Below are 18,266 nucleotides of genomic sequence, written 5' to 3' on the forward strand. Positions count from 1 at the left end.
GCTGGGTTAGAGACTGTTCTATTACAGATTATGGGTCAAACCTAAAATGAACATTGTGTCTGAAAAATGTTTTAGAATCAAACTAAAAAGACCCAATAATTCATTCATTCAACAATTCTGTTTATAACAGGGGTCAAAGTGTCAGAAAAGTAATGGTACTGTTTTTAAATGTCAAAGTAAAGAGTACTGTTATTTGGACTCATTTTTAAAAGGTTTCTCTCGCAGAATGGAAAAGAGCACAATGTGTTTCCTCCTTTCTGTTACATTGTATAACAAACGTGTTCTGCGTCTGCCAGTAATGATAATTATTATGGCGCCTATTTAATTATAAGGCACCAACATAATTCCACAAAGAAGCAAGATGAAGGTGTGAAGAGCGGTAACAATAAACAAGCAGTATATTCCAACATCAACATACACAGGTATAATAGGTAAAGATGTATTGTGTAGCAGGTCCCACCAGCAGTAAAGGGGATACCATAGTGGCACTGTCACATATAGGAATCGGGCTGAGTAAAATTGGCATTATATGCTGTAAATGTCCATGTTCCTGTAGAAATCATTAACATGAGGTGTCACCCCACAATGTTTACAATGATATGCACTTTTTTTTACATCCTTCCTCTCCCTTCTTTCTCTTTAAACATCAACACCTGTTATCCGCTGATTGACAGGTGAAGAACAGCACACACTAAGAGACGCCACATTCACATCACACTCCCCTACTATTACCTTGTTTCTACTCCCAACTCCTTCTGTACACCATGTTATCCACCCACTCCTCCTGTATCATTATAGCTTGTTGCAATAGGCTTTGTTATTTGTATGTGACTTCACCTCCCGTTGTATTGCACAGGGGAATCATGTTGATGCCTCAAGACAATTAAATAACTCTCAAGCCTAAAAATCAACTTCCGGTGGCATTTAACATAGTTATAAAATGTCAGCAATATTGGTAAAGAAGAAATAGATTTGGTGCGGCACTCCAATACGTAACAAAAAATACAATCAGTTGTAAAACAAAAAATAGTACAACTTTCCTGGTGACGGTCCCCAAAAGAAAACAATCAATGCAACTAAATAAAAGGGAAGAGAAATGCAAAAACTGACTCTCATAGACTCTCTCCCTCTCTGGCGGTTTTGCCATCCAACTGTTTATTCCCCTGGGAAGCAAGGGGTTAACTGGACTGGGGTCTAGCAATGTGTTTTTTGCCTTGCTTCAGCCATCCAACTGTTTATTCCCCTGTATAAATGTATTGTTTCTGTGCCAGTGTCTGCACCACACACACTGGGGCTTAAGGGGTTAATGAGCTACAGTTTCGGAAAATACAAATATGTGTGGTGTCTTTTAAGAAATATCTGGGCTTCAAAAGGCTTGATTGAAGTTGGGTGTGAAAAGTACAGAGGGGGTTTAGTGTACAGTATGTTAATACCTAATTGGCAGACCAAGGGTATATTGCTGGTAGAGACAGCTAGGCCCATGTCTGGAGCATTGGGTGTGAAATTAGCACCTGTGACAAATGTTCTCTACACATGAGTCCCTGCTTCAAATTATTTATTGACCAGGGGTTATGGGGGCCAGGGGTGCGGTTACCCAAGGAGATATCAGAATGAGTGACCTTATTAAATATAAGAATATTATGAGATGTCCTCGGCTGAACGTGCTAAAAGTTACATATGTGTAATCGTGGGACTGATTCGCACATAAGGATTACAGACACATGATGTCTAGCAGGTACTAAGAGACAGATATTAATATCTCTCTTAATTTTAATATTACACGGTAATATTTAGTCTCATTGGGAGCATCATGCGTGCCGGAATGTATTAATATGTTTCGCGTGCCAGTAAGTATTACTGAACTGAAGTTATGAAGTTATTTAGATAGGAAAAGCAGTTTTTAAACGTCCTTGGGTGGGAGTTTTACTCTGGGGAAAACTGTCAACCTCACCACTGATTTATGAGAGGAGCTGGGTTTAGGTTGTGTTCAATGGGAAATAATTGTATATAAACAAGGCCCAGCCTATGGCTATTGTCTTTCGTGTCTTCTGTGATTTTCAAGATTGCTGTATGAACTGCTAGTCACGATTTCTGACTATTTCATCATTCCCATCTTAAGTAAGTGCATATTTTGTCTGTTATTTGTATATCTCGTGTGTTCACCTTTTTCAAGGAATAAATTATATTTTATCATATCTAAGCCTCGTTCAGTTCAACCCAGGTATATTTTTGGTGTGTATTATTAATAGCCTGTCACAAAGTTACCGTCACAGGCATCCTCTCTCTCTCTTCCTGCATGTCTCTCTTTCCCTGCCTCTTTTTCCCTCTCTGGCTGTCTCGTAAGCTCTCTGTCTCAGATGGCCTTGCTTTCTTTCTGACTGTTCCTGTTGCTTTCTCTGGCTGTCCCTCTTTCTCTGTACTGTCTCTCTCTTTGTCGAGCTCTCTGTCTATTTCTTTTGCTGCAAACAGCAGCAATTAATAAAAAAAAATGAGGATTTAGTTATAGTGCCCTAACTGCACCTGAGAGAGGTGCAAGGGTGCTACCTACATTAATGGGTTAAATATTAACAAGAAAGTGTTTTGGGCCATCCAGACTTTTATGTACATACACTCTTAGGCCGCCTCCATGCTTATCGCGCACGGGGCACAATTAAATATATTAAGTATGTGAACGTCCATAGTGCACGTGAACGTCGGGAAGAGATGCGAGAGGAGACAAAATTATTTGTTTTTGCCGCGTGACGGCAGGGTCACGTGCGTGGTTCCGCCAATGAGGGCGAACCACGCACGTGACTTCACGGGCACGCCCCCAAATTAGAATTAGAGCTGCTCTTGGTCGCGTCTCCTCCTCCAGACCCCACAGGCCACAAATTGCCTCTGCGGCAGGTGTGACATCACGCGCTCCGCCACACACGCCTAGTATGCCCTCGACCTTATACACTCATATATACACATATGCAAAGTCCTTAACTATTCCCTGCTGAAGCAGCTAGCCATTAATTACATTGCAATGTGTCTTAGATCCCTCTGACAGGAAAAGTGTTTAATATTTTGGATGTCAGATATTCATTTTTAGGCGGAAGTCATCAGAGATCAGAGTGGCCAGGGACAACAATGCAAGAAGAAAATACATACATTATGTTCTGACTGCAATAGGCAAAGCTTTATGGAGACTGCTGATTACTGGTGACCTTCTGCTGTGTCTATCTCTGTGTTATGAGGAGCGCCGGTGGCGGGTCACACATCCAGGAATTGCTGCATCTCTGGCAGTGAAAGGGTCACATTACACTCCACCGATAGCACTAGCTCGCAGTAACACCCGAGTACATGAAAAGCACGTGTCTCTAAGTGTATTATTCTGCATGCACAGTACCTTGGGCAATGAGTACTTTGGCAGTTTCATCTGTGCGAATGGATCTCTTCTATAGGACACATAATAGTGGGGTCTTCCTCCTGAAGTTAACTGCAATGAGACAGAGAGGTCAGTTTTCTTTAGAGCCGCCCTGAGCTCTCACATAACTCAAAGGGCTACATGTGGCCTTCCACCACAAATAAAATACCAGATTTAGAACCGTATTCTAGATAGTCCGATGCAGCCGATGGGAATTTGTGGCTGAAAACGGCAGCATCATACATTACTATATAGAATTACTCACCTTAAACTTAAAAGGGAGCTGTAAAGTATTAAGGAGATTAGGCATTTGGACCACTTGTAGGTTATAAGGCAATGAGTTTACATGAGTATCAGTATGACAAACTCTGGGATAACTCATATCACTGAGTTACCAGGCGGTGAGGTCCAGTAGTGGCACAGTATGATAAACTCTGGGATTATCCATATCACTGAGTTACCAGGCGGTGAGGTCTAGTAGTGGCACAGTATGCTATGCTCTGAGATTACCCATATCACTGAGTTACCAGGCGGTGAGGTCTAGTAGTGGCACAGTATGCTATGCTCTGAGATTACTCATATCACTGAGTTAGCCGGCAGTGAGATCTAGTACTGGCACAGTATGCTATGCTCTGAGATTACCCATATCACTGAGTTAGCCGGTAGTGAGATCTAGTATGCTATGCTCTGGGATTACCCATATCACTGAGTTACCAGGTGGTGAGGTCTAGTAGTGGCACAGTATGCTATGCTCTGAGATTACCCATATCACTGAGTTAGCCGGTAGTGAGATCTAGTAGTGGCACAGTATGCTATGCTCTGAGATTACCCATATCACTGAGTTACCAGGTGGTGAGGTCTAGTAGTGGCACAGTATGCTATGCTCTTAGATTACCCATATCACTGAGTTAGCCGGTAGTGAGATCTAGTAGTGGCACAGTATGCTATGCTCTGGGATTACCCATATCACTGAGTTACCAGGTGGTGAGGTCTAGTAGTGGCACAGTATGCTATGCTCTGAGATTACCCATATCACTGAGTTAGCCGGTAGTGAGATCTAGTAGTGGCACAGTATGCTATGCTCTGAGATTACCCATATCACTGAGTTACCAGGTGGTGAGATCTAGTAGTGGCACAGTATGCTATGCTCTGGGATTACCCATATCACTGAGTTAGCCGGTAGTGAGATCTAGTAGTGGCACAGTATGCTATGCTCTGAGATTACCCATATCACTGAGTTACCAGGCGGTGAGGTCTAGTAGTGGCACAGTATGCTATGCTCTGAGATTACCCATATCACTGAGTTAGCCGGTAGTGAGATCTAGTAGTGGCACAGTATGCTATGCTCTGAGATTACCCATATCACTGAGTTAGCCGGTAGTGAGATCTAGTAGTGGCACAGTATGCTATGCTCTGAGATTACCCATATCACTGAGTTACCAGGTGGTGAGGTCTAGTAGTGGCACAGTATGCTATGCTCTGGGATTACCCATATCACTGAGTTACCAGGTGGTGAGGTCTAGTAGTGGCACAGTATGCTATGCTCTGAGATTACCCATATCACTGAGTTAGCCGGTAGTGAGATCTAGTAGTGGCACAGTATGCTATGCTCTGAGATTACCCATATCACTGAGTTACCAGGTGGTGAGGTCTAGTAGTGGCACAGTATGCTATGCTCTGAGATTACCCATATCACTGAGTTAGCCGGTAGTGAGATCTAGTAGTGGCACAGTATGCTATGCTCTGAGATTACCCATATCACTGAGTTACCAGGCGGTGAGGTCTAGTAGTGGCACAGTATGCTATGCTCTGAGATTACCCATATCACTGAGTTAGCCGGCAGTGAGATCTAGTAGTGGCACAGTATGCTATGCTCTGAGATTACCCATATCACTGAGTTAGCCGGTAGTGAGATCTAGTATGCTATGCTCTGGGATTACCCATATCACTGAGTTACCAGGTGGTGAGGTCTAGTAGTGGCACAGTATGCTATGCTCTGAGATTACCCATATCACTGAGTTAGCCGGCAGTGAGATCTAGTAGTGGCACAGTATGCTATGCTCTGAGATTACCCATATCACTGAGTTAGCCGGCAGTGAGATCTAGTAGTGGCACAGTATGCTATGCTCTGAGATTACCCATATCACTGAGTTACCAGGTGGTGAGGTCTAGTAGTGGCACAGTATGCTATGCTCTGGGATTACCCATATCACTGAGTTAGCCGGTAGTGAGATCTAGTAGTGGCACAGTATGCTATGCTCTGAGATTACCCATATCACTGAGTTACCAGGCGGTGAGGTCTAGTAGTGGCACAGTATGCTATGCTCTGAGATTACCCATATCACTGAGTTAGCCGGTAGTGAGATCTAGTAGTGGCACAGTATGCTATGCTCTGAGATTACCCATATCACTGAGTTAGCCGGTAGTGAGATCTAGTAGTGGCACAGTATGCTATGCTCTGAGATTACCCATATCACTGAGTTACCAGGTGGTGAGATCTAGTAGTGGCACAGTATGCTATGCTCTGAGATTACCCATATCACTGAGTTAGCCGGCAGTGAGATCTAGTAGTGGCACAGTATGCTATGCTCTGAGATTACCCATATCACTGAGTTAGCCGGCAGTGAGATCTAGTAGTGGCACAGTATGCTATGCTCTGAGATTACCCATATCACTGAGTTAGCCGGCAGTGAGATCTAGTAGTGGCACAGTATGCTATGCTCTGAGATTACCCATATCACTGAGTTAGCCGGTAGTGAGATCTAGTAGTGGCACAGTATGCTATGCTCTGAGATTACCCATATCACTGAGTTAGCCGGTAGTGAGATCTAGTAGTGGCACAGTATGCTATGCTCTGAGATTACCCATATCACTGAGTTAGCCGGTAGTGAGATCTAGTAGTGGCACAGTATGCTATGCTCTGAGATTACCCATATCACTGAGTTACCAGGTGGTGAGGTCTAGTAGTGGCACAGTATGCTATGCTCTGGGATTACCCATATCACTGAGTTAGCCGGTAGTGAGATCTAGTAGTGGCACAGTATGCTATGCTCTGGGATTACCCATATCACTGAGTTACCAGGTGGTGAGGTCTAGTAGTGGCACAGTATGCTATGCTCTGAGATTACCCATATCACTGAGTTAGCCGGTAGTGAGATCTAGTAGTGGCACAGTATGCTATGCTCTGAGATTACCCATATCACTGAGTTAGCCGGTAGTGAGATCTAGTAGTGGCACAGTATGCTATGCTCTGAGATTACCCATATCACTGAGTTAGCCGGTAGTGAGATCTAGTAGTGGCACAGTATGCTATGCTCTGAGATTACCCATATCACTGAGTTACCAGGTGGTGAGATCTAGTAGTGGCACAGTATGCTATGCTCTGGGATTACCCATATCACTGAGTTAGCCGGTAGTGAGATCTAGTAGTGGCACAGTATGCTATGCTCTGAGATTACCCATATCACTGAGTTACCAGGCGGTGAGGTCTAGTAGTGGCACAGTATGCTATGCTCTGAGATTACCCATATCACTGAGTTAGCCGGTAGTGAGATCTAGTAGTGGCACAGTATGCTATGCTCTGAGATTACCCATATCACTGAGTTACCAGGTGGTGAGGTCTAGTAGTGGCACAGTATGCTATGCTCTGGGATTACCCATATCACTGAGTTACCAGGTGGTGAGGTCTAGTAGTGGCACAGTATGCTATGCTCTGAGATTACCCATATCACTGAGTTAGCCGGTAGTGAGATCTAGTAGTGGCACAGTATGCTATGCTCTGAGATTACCCATATCACTGAGTTACCAGGTGGTGAGGTCTAGTAGTGGCACAGTATGCTATGCTCTGAGATTACCCATATCACTGAGTTAGCCGGTAGTGAGATCTAGTAGTGGCACAGTATGCTATGCTCTGAGATTACCCATATCACTGAGTTACCAGGCGGTGAGGTCTAGTAGTGGCACAGTATGCTATGCTCTGAGATTACCCATATCACTGAGTTAGCCGGCAGTGAGATCTAGTAGTGGCACAGTATGCTATGCTCTGAGATTACCCATATCACTGAGTTACCAGGTGGTGAGGTCTAGTAGTGGCACAGTATGCTATGCTCTGGGATTACCCATATCACTGAGTTACCAGGTGGTGAGGTCTAGTAGTGGCACAGTATGCTATGCTCTGAGATTACCCATATCACTGAGTTAGCCGGTAGTGAGATCTAGTAGTGGCACAGTATGCTATGCTCTGAGATTACCCATATCACTGAGTTACCAGGTGGTGAGGTCTAGTAGTGGCACAGTATGCTATGCTCTGAGATTACCCATATCACTGAGTTAGCCGGTAGTGAGATCTAGTAGTGGCACAGTATGCTATGCTCTGAGATTACCCATATCACTGAGTTACCAGGCGGTGAGGTCTAGTAGTGGCACAGTATGCTATGCTCTGAGATTACCCATATCACTGAGTTAGCCGGCAGTGAGATCTAGTAGTGGCACAGTATGCTATGCTCTGAGATTACCCATATCACTGAGTTAGCCGGTAGTGAGATCTAGTATGCTATGCTCTGGGATTACCCATATCACTGAGTTACCAGGTGGTGAGGTCTAGTAGTGGCACAGTATGCTATGCTCTGAGATTACCCATATCACTGAGTTAGCCGGCAGTGAGATCTAGTAGTGGCACAGTATGCTATGCTCTGAGATTACCCATATCACTGAGTTAGCCGGCAGTGAGATCTAGTAGTGGCACAGTATGCTATGCTCTGAGATTACCCATATCACTGAGTTACCAGGTGGTGAGGTCTAGTAGTGGCACAGTATGCTATGCTCTGGGATTACCCATATCACTGAGTTAGCCGGTAGTGAGATCTAGTAGTGGCACAGTATGCTATGCTCTGAGATTACCCATATCACTGAGTTACCAGGCGGTGAGGTCTAGTAGTGGCACAGTATGCTATGCTCTGAGATTACCCATATCACTGAGTTAGCCGGTAGTGAGATCTAGTAGTGGCACAGTATGCTATGCTCTGAGATTACCCATATCACTGAGTTAGCCGGTAGTGAGATCTAGTAGTGGCACAGTATGCTATGCTCTGAGATTACCCATATCACTGAGTTACCAGGTGGTGAGATCTAGTAGTGGCACAGTATGCTATGCTCTGAGATTACCCATATCACTGAGTTAGCCGGCAGTGAGATCTAGTAGTGGCACAGTATGCTATGCTCTGAGATTACCCATATCACTGAGTTAGCCGGCAGTGAGATCTAGTAGTGGCACAGTATGCTATGCTCTGAGATTACCCATATCACTGAGTTAGCCGGCAGTGAGATCTAGTAGTGGCACAGTATGCTATGCTCTGAGATTACCCATATCACTGAGTTAGCCGGTAGTGAGATCTAGTAGTGGCACAGTATGCTATGCTCTGAGATTACCCATATCACTGAGTTAGCCGGTAGTGAGATCTAGTAGTGGCACAGTATGCTATGCTCTGAGATTACCCATATCACTGAGTTAGCCGGTAGTGAGATCTAGTAGTGGCACAGTATGCTATGCTCTGAGATTACCCATATCACTGAGTTACCAGGTGGTGAGGTCTAGTAGTGGCACAGTATGCTATGCTCTGGGATTACCCATATCACTGAGTTAGCCGGTAGTGAGATCTAGTAGTGGCACAGTATGCTATGCTCTGGGATTACCCATATCACTGAGTTACCAGGTGGTGAGGTCTAGTAGTGGCACAGTATGCTATGCTCTGAGATTACCCATATCACTGAGTTAGCCGGTAGTGAGATCTAGTAGTGGCACAGTATGCTATGCTCTGAGATTACCCATATCACTGAGTTAGCCGGTAGTGAGATCTAGTAGTGGCACAGTATGCTATGCTCTGAGATTACCCATATCACTGAGTTAGCCGGTAGTGAGATCTAGTAGTGGCACAGTATGCTATGCTCTGAGATTACCCATATCACTGAGTTACCAGGTGGTGAGATCTAGTAGTGGCACAGTATGCTATGCTCTGGGATTACCCATATCACTGAGTTAGCCGGTAGTGAGATCTAGTAGTGGCACAGTATGCTATGCTCTGAGATTACCCATATCACTGAGTTACCAGGCGGTGAGGTCTAGTAGTGGCACAGTATGCTATGCTCTGAGATTACCCATATCACTGAGTTAGCCGGTAGTGAGATCTAGTAGTGGCACAGTATGCTATGCTCTGAGATTACCCATATCACTGAGTTACCAGGTGGTGAGGTCTAGTAGTGGCACAGTATGCTATGCTCTGGGATTACCCATATCACTGAGTTACCAGGTGGTGAGGTCTAGTAGTGGCACAGTATGCTATGCTCTGAGATTACCCATATCACTGAGTTAGCCGGTAGTGAGATCTAGTAGTGGCACAGTATGCTATGCTCTGAGATTACCCATATCACTGAGTTACCAGGTGGTGAGGTCTAGTAGTGGCACAGTATGCTATGCTCTGAGATTACCCATATCACTGAGTTAGCCGGTAGTGAGATCTAGTAGTGGCACAGTATGCTATGCTCTGAGATTACCCATATCACTGAGTTACCAGGCGGTGAGGTCTAGTAGTGGCACAGTATGCTATGCTCTGAGATTACCCATATCACTGAGTTAGCCGGCAGTGAGATCTAGTAGTGGCACAGTATGCTATGCTCTGAGATTACCCATATCACTGAGTTACCAGGTGGTGAGGTCTAGTAGTGGCACAGTATGCTATGCTCTGGGATTACCCATATCACTGAGTTACCAGGTGGTGAGGTCTAGTAGTGGCACAGTATGCTATGCTCTGAGATTACCCATATCACTGAGTTAGCCGGTAGTGAGATCTAGTAGTGGCACAGTATGCTATGCTCTGAGATTACCCATATCACTGAGTTACCAGGTGGTGAGGTCTAGTAGTGGCACAGTATGCTATGCTCTGAGATTACCCATATCACTGAGTTAGCCGGTAGTGAGATCTAGTAGTGGCACAGTATGCTATGCTCTGAGATTACCCATATCACTGAGTTACCAGGCGGTGAGGTCTAGTAGTGGCACAGTATGCTATGCTCTGAGATTACCCATATCACTGAGTTAGCCGGCAGTGAGATCTAGTAGTGGCACAGTATGCTATGCTCTGAGATTACCCATATCACTGAGTTAGCCGGTAGTGAGATCTAGTATGCTATGCTCTGGGATTACCCATATCACTGAGTTACCAGGTGGTGAGGTCTAGTAGTGGCACAGTATGCTATGCTCTGAGATTACCCATATCACTGAGTTAGCCGGCAGTGAGATCTAGTAGTGGCACAGTATGCTATGCTCTGAGATTACCCATATCACTGAGTTAGCCGGCAGTGAGATCTAGTAGTGGCACAGTATGCTATGCTCTGAGATTACCCATATCACTGAGTTACCAGGTGGTGAGGTCTAGTAGTGGCACAGTATGCTATGCTCTGGGATTACCCATATCACTGAGTTAGCCGGTAGTGAGATCTAGTAGTGGCACAGTATGCTATGCTCTGAGATTACCCATATCACTGAGTTACCAGGCGGTGAGGTCTAGTAGTGGCACAGTATGCTATGCTCTGAGATTACCCATATCACTGAGTTAGCCGGTAGTGAGATCTAGTAGTGGCACAGTATGCTATGCTCTGAGATTACCCATATCACTGAGTTAGCCGGTAGTGAGATCTAGTAGTGGCACAGTATGCTATGCTCTGAGATTACCCATATCACTGAGTTACCAGGTGGTGAGATCTAGTAGTGGCACAGTATGCTATGCTCTGAGATTACCCATATCACTGAGTTAGCCGGCAGTGAGATCTAGTAGTGGCACAGTATGCTATGCTCTGAGATTACCCATATCACTGAGTTAGCCGGCAGTGAGATCTAGTAGTGGCACAGTATGCTATGCTCTGAGATTACCCATATCACTGAGTTAGCCGGCAGTGAGATCTAGTAGTGGCACAGTATGCTATGCTCTGAGATTACCCATATCACTGAGTTAGCCGGTAGTGAGATCTAGTAGTGGCACAGTATGCTATGCTCTGAGATTACCCATATCACTGAGTTAGCCGGTAGTGAGATCTAGTAGTGGCACAGTATGCTATGCTCTGAGATTACCCATATCACTGAGTTAGCCGGTAGTGAGATCTAGTAGTGGCACAGTATGCTATGCTCTGAGATTACCCATATCACTGAGTTACCAGGTGGTGAGGTCTAGTAGTGGCACAGTATGCTATGCTCTGGGATTACCCATATCACTGAGTTAGCCGGTAGTGAGATCTAGTAGTGGCACAGTATGCTATGCTCTGGGATTACCCATATCACTGAGTTACCAGGTGGTGAGGTCTAGTAGTGGCACAGTATGCTATGCTCTGAGATTACCCATATCACTGAGTTAGCCGGTAGTGAGATCTAGTAGTGGCACAGTATGCTATGCTCTGAGATTACCCATATCACTGAGTTAGCCGGTAGTGAGATCTAGTAGTGGCACAGTATGCTATGCTCTGAGATTACCCATATCACTGAGTTAGCCGGTAGTGAGATCTAGTAGTGGCACAGTATGCTATGCTCTGAGATTACCCATATCACTGAGTTACCAGGTGGTGAGATCTAGTAGTGGCACAGTATGCTATGCTCTGGGATTACCCATATCACTGAGTTAGCCGGTAGTGAGATCTAGTAGTGGCACAGTATGCTATGCTCTGAGATTACCCATATCACTGAGTTACCAGGCGGTGAGGTCTAGTAGTGGCACAGTATGCTATGCTCTGAGATTACCCATATCACTGAGTTAGCCGGTAGTGAGATCTAGTAGTGGCACAGTATGCTATGCTCTGAGATTACCCATATCACTGAGTTACCAGGTGGTGAGGTCTAGTAGTGGCACAGTATGCTATGCTCTGGGATTACCCATATCACTGAGTTACCAGGTGGTGAGGTCTAGTAGTGGCACAGTATGCTATGCTCTGAGATTACCCATATCACTGAGTTAGCCGGTAGTGAGATCTAGTAGTGGCACAGTATGCTATGCTCTGAGATTACCCATATCACTGAGTTACCAGGTGGTGAGGTCTAGTAGTGGCACAGTATGCTATGCTCTGAGATTACCCATATCACTGAGTTAGCCGGTAGTGAGATCTAGTAGTGGCACAGTATGCTATGCTCTGAGATTACCCATATCACTGAGTTACCAGGCGGTGAGGTCTAGTAGTGGCACAGTATGCTATGCTCTGAGATTACCCATATCACTGAGTTAGCCGGCAGTGAGATCTAGTAGTGGCACAGTATGCTATGCTCTGAGATTACCCATATCACTGAGTTACCAGGTGGTGAGGTCTAGTAGTGGCACAGTATGCTATGCTCTGGGATTACCCATATCACTGAGTTACCAGGTGGTGAGGTCTAGTAGTGGCACAGTATGCTATGCTCTGAGATTACCCATATCACTGAGTTAGCCGGTAGTGAGATCTAGTAGTGGCACAGTATGCTATGCTCTGAGATTACCCATATCACTGAGTTACCAGGTGGTGAGGTCTAGTAGTGGCACAGTATGCTATGCTCTGAGATTACCCATATCACTGAGTTAGCCGGTAGTGAGATCTAGTAGTGGCACAGTATGCTATGCTCTGAGATTACCCATATCACTGAGTTACCAGGCGGTGAGGTCTAGTAGTGGCACAGTATGCTATGCTCTGAGATTACCCATATCACTGAGTTAGCCGGCAGTGAGATCTAGTAGTGGCACAGTATGCTATGCTCTGAGATTACCCATATCACTGAGTTAGCCGGTAGTGAGATCTAGTATGCTATGCTCTGGGATTACCCATATCACTGAGTTACCAGGTGGTGAGGTCTAGTAGTGGCACAGTATGCTATGCTCTGAGATTACCCATATCACTGAGTTAGCCGGCAGTGAGATCTAGTAGTGGCACAGTATGCTATGCTCTGAGATTACCCATATCACTGAGTTAGCCGGCAGTGAGATCTAGTAGTGGCACAGTATGCTATGCTCTGAGATTACCCATATCACTGAGTTACCAGGTGGTGAGGTCTAGTAGTGGCACAGTATGCTATGCTCTGGGATTACCCATATCACTGAGTTAGCCGGTAGTGAGATCTAGTAGTGGCACAGTATGCTATGCTCTGAGATTACCCATATCACTGAGTTACCAGGCGGTGAGGTCTAGTAGTGGCACAGTATGCTATGCTCTGAGATTACCCATATCACTGAGTTAGCCGGTAGTGAGATCTAGTAGTGGCACAGTATGCTATGCTCTGAGATTACCCATATCACTGAGTTACCAGGTGGTGAGGTCTAGTAGTGGCACAGTATGCTATGCTCTGGGATTACCCATATCACTGAGTTACCAGGTGGTGAGGTCTAGTAGTGGCACAGTATGCTATGCTCTGAGATTACCCATATCACTGAGTTAGCCGGTAGTGAGATCTAGTAGTGGCACAGTATGCTATGCTCTGAGATTACCCATATCACTGAGTTACCAGGTGGTGAGGTCTAGTAGTGGCACAGTATGCTATGCTCTGAGATTACCCATATCACTGAGTTAGCCGGTAGTGAGATCTAGTAGTGGCACAGTATGCTATGCTCTGAGATTACCCATATCACTGAGTTACCAGGCGGTGAGGTCTAGTAGTGGCACAGTATGCTATGCTCTGAGATTACCCATATCACTGAGTTAGCCGGCAGTGAGATCTAGTAGTGGCACAGTATGCTATGCTCTGAGATTACCCATATCACTGAGTTAGCCGGTAGTGAGATCTAGTATGCTATGCTCTGGGATTACCCATATCACTGAGTTACCAGGTGGTGAGGTCTAGTAGTGGCACAGTATGCTATGCTCTGAGATTACCCATATCACTGAGTTAGCCGGCAGTGAGATCTAGTAGTGGCACAGTATGCTATGCTCTGAGATTACCCATATCACTGAGTTAGCCGGCAGTGAGATCTAGTAGTGGCACAGTATGCTATGCTCTGAGATTACCCATATCACTGAGTTACCAGGTGGTGAGGTCTAGTAGTGGCACAGTATGCTATGCTCTGGGATTACCCATATCACTGAGTTAGCCGGTAGTGAGATCTAGTAGTGGCACAGTATGCTATGCTCTGAGATTACCCATATCACTGAGTTACCAGGCGGTGAGGTCTAGTAGTGGCACAGTATGCTATGCTCTGAGATTACCCATATCACTGAGTTAGCCGGTAGTGAGATCTAGTAGTGGCACAGTATGCTATGCTCTGAGATTACCCATATCACTGAGTTAGCCGGTAGTGAGATCTAGTAGTGGCACAGTATGCTATGCTCTGAGATTACCCATATCACTGAGTTACCAGGTGGTGAGATCTAGTAGTGGCACAGTATGCTATGCTCTGAGATTACCCATATCACTGAGTTAGCCGGCAGTGAGATCTAGTAGTGGCACAGTATGCTATGCTCTGAGATTACCCATATCACTGAGTTAGCCGGCAGTGAGATCTAGTAGTGGCACAGTATGCTATGCTCTGAGATTACCCATATCACTGAGTTAGCCGGCAGTGAGATCTAGTAGTGGCACAGTATGCTATGCTCTGAGATTACCCATATCACTGAGTTAGCCGGTAGTGAGATCTAGTAGTGGCACAGTATGCTATGCTCTGAGATTACCCATATCACTGAGTTAGCCGGTAGTGAGATCTAGTAGTGGCACAGTATGCTATGCTCTGAGATTACCCATATCACTGAGTTAGCCGGTAGTGAGATCTAGTAGTGGCACAGTATGCTATGCTCTGAGATTACCCATATCACTGAGTTACCAGGTGGTGAGGTCTAGTAGTGGCACAGTATGCTATGCTCTGGGATTACCCATATCACTGAGTTAGCCGGTAGTGAGATCTAGTAGTGGCACAGTATGCTATGCTCTGGGATTACCCATATCACTGAGTTACCAGGTGGTGAGGTCTAGTAGTGGCACAGTATGCTATGCTCTGAGATTACCCATATCACTGAGTTAGCCGGTAGTGAGATCTAGTAGTGGCACAGTATGCTATGCTCTGAGATTACCCATATCACTGAGTTAGCCGGTAGTGAGATCTAGTAGTGGCACAGTATGCTATGCTCTGAGATTACCCATATCACTGAGTTAGCCGGTAGTGAGATCTAGTAGTGGCACAGTATGCTATGCTCTGAGATTACCCATATCACTGAGTTACCAGGTGGTGAGATCTAGTAGTGGCACAGTATGCTATGCTCTGGGATTACCCATATCACTGAGTTAGCCGGTAGTGAGATCTAGTAGTGGCACAGTATGCTATGCTCTGAGATTACCCATATCACTGAGTTACCAGGCGGTGAGGTCTAGTAGTGGCACAGTATGCTATGCTCTGAGATTACCCATATCACTGAGTTAGCCGGTAGTGAGATCTAGTAGTGGCACAGTATGCTATGCTCTGAGATTACCCATATCACTGAGTTACCAGGTGGTGAGGTCTAGTAGTGGCACAGTATGCTATGCTCTGGGATTACCCATATCACTGAGTTACCAGGTGGTGAGGTCTAGTAGTGGCACAGTATGCTATGCTCTGAGATTACCCATATCACTGAGTTAGCCGGTAGTGAGATCTAGTAGTGGCACAGTATGCTATGCTCTGAGATTACCCATATCACTGAGTTACCAGGTGGTGAGGTCTAGTAGTGGCACAGTATGCTATGCTCTGAGATTACCCATATCACTGAGTTAGCCGGTAGTGAGATCTAGTAGTGGCACAGTATGCTATGCTCTGAGATTACCCATATCACTGAGTTACCAGGCGGTGAGGTCTAGTAGTGGCACAGTATGCTATGCTCTGAGATTACCCATATCACTGAGTTAGCCGGCAGTGAGATCTAGTAGTGGCACAGTATGCTATGCTCTGAGATTACCCATATCACTGAGTTAGCCGGTAGTGAGATCTAGTATGCTATGCTCTGGGATTACCCATATCACTGAGTTACCAGGTGGTGAGGTCTAGTAGTGGCACAGTATGCTATGCTCTGAGATTACCCATATCACTGAGTTAGCCGGCAGTGAGATCTAGTAGTGGCACAGTATGCTATGCTCTGAGATTACCCATATCACTGAGTTAGCCGGCAGTGAGATCTAGTAGTGGCACAGTATGCTATGCTCTGAGATTACCCATATCACTGAGTTACCAGGTGGTGAGGTCTAGTAGTGGCACAGTATGCTATGCTCTGGGATTACCCATATCACTGAGTTAGCCGGTAGTGAGATCTAGTAGTGGCACAGTATGCTATGCTCTGAGATTACCCATATCACTGAGTTACCAGGCGGTGAGGTCTAGTAGTGGCACAGTATGCTATGCTCTGAGATTACCCATATCACTGAGTTAGCCGGTAGTGAGATCTAGTAGTGGCACAGTATGCTATGCTCTGAGATTACCCATATCACTGAGTTAGCCGGTAGTGAGATCTAGTAGTGGCACAGTATGCTATGCTCTGAGATTACCCATATCACTGAGTTACCAGGTGGTGAGGTCTAGTAGTGGCACAGTATGCTATGCTCTGGGATTACCCATATCACTGAGTTAGCCGGTAGTGAGATCTAGTAGTGGCACAGTATGCTATGCTCTGAGATTACCCATATCACTGAGTTACCAGGTGGTGAGATCTAGTAGTGGCACAGTATGCTATGCTCTGAGATTACCCATATCACTGAGTTAGCCGGCAGTGAGATCTAGTAGTGGCACAGTATGCTATGCTCTGAGATTACCCATATCACTGAGTTAGCCGGCAGTGAGATCTAGTAGTAGCACAGTATGCTATGCTCTGAGATTACCCATATCACTGAGTTAGCCGGCAGTGAGATCTAGTAGTGGCACAGTATGCTATGATCTGAGATTACCCATATCACTGAGTTAGCCGGTAGTGAGATCTAGTAGTGGCACAGTATGCTATGCTCTGAGATTACCCATATCACTGAGTTAGCCGGTAGTGAGATCTAGTAGTGGCACAGTATGCTATGCTCTGAGATTACCCATATCACTGAGTTACCAGGTGGTGAGGTCTAGTAGTGGCACAGTATGCTATGCTCTGGGATTACCCATATCACTGAGTTAGCCGGTAGTGAGATCTAGTAGTGGCACAGTATGCTATGCTCTGAGATTACCCATATCACTGAGTTACCAGGTGGTGAGATCTAGTAGTGGCACAGTATGCTATGCTCTGAGATTACCCATATCACTGAGTTACCAGGTGGTGAGATCTAGTAGTGGCACAGTATGCTATGCTCTGAGATTACCCATATCACTGAGTTACCAGGTGGTGAGATCTAGTAGTGGCACAGTATGCTATGCTCTGAGATTACCCATATCACTGAGTTAGCCGGCAGTGAGATCTAGTAGTGGCACAGTATGCTATGCTCTGAGATTACCCATATCACTGAGTTAGCCGGCAGTGAGATCTAGTAGTGGCACAGTATGCTATGCTCTGAGATTACCCATATCACTGAGTTAGCCGGTAGTGAGATCTAGTAGTGGCACAGTATGCTATGCTCTGAGATTACCCATATCACTGAGTTAGCCGGTAGTGAGATCTAGTAGTGGCACAGTATGCTATGCTCTGAGATTACCCATATCACTGAGTTAGCCGGTAGTGAGATCTAGTAGTGGCACAGTATGCTATGCTCTGAGATTACCCATATCACTGAGTTAGCCGGCAGTGAATTTTCCAACCTTCTACCTTTGTTCGGAAGTTTGAGTCACACTTCAGAATGAACTTTCAAGTTCGTCGCAAAACCCAAGAAAATCTCATCTTCAAATAGTTTTTTGTGAGTATTCTTTTCAGGGTTGTTTTTTTTATTAAAATTAAACTGAGCAAAATC

At 45.4% G+C, this 18,266-nt stretch overlaps 1 protein-coding gene across 1 annotated transcript in view; it reads right to left on the bottom strand.

The window, feature by feature from the left end:
- Positions 1-18,266, bottom strand: part of SORCS1 (sortilin related VPS10 domain containing receptor 1) — a 442,630-nt gene that overhangs the window by 126,670 nt on the left and 297,694 nt on the right. The window contains 1 exon segment of the mRNA XM_075611820.1: positions 3,374-3,463. Within this exon segment, the coding sequence (XP_075467935.1) occupies positions 3,374-3,463 (90 nt within the window).

This window comes from Ascaphus truei, chromosome 8, assembly GCF_040206685.1.
Source record: "Ascaphus truei isolate aAscTru1 chromosome 8, aAscTru1.hap1, whole genome shotgun sequence".
Classification (NCBI taxonomy): Eukaryota; Metazoa; Chordata; class Amphibia; order Anura; family Ascaphidae; genus Ascaphus; species Ascaphus truei.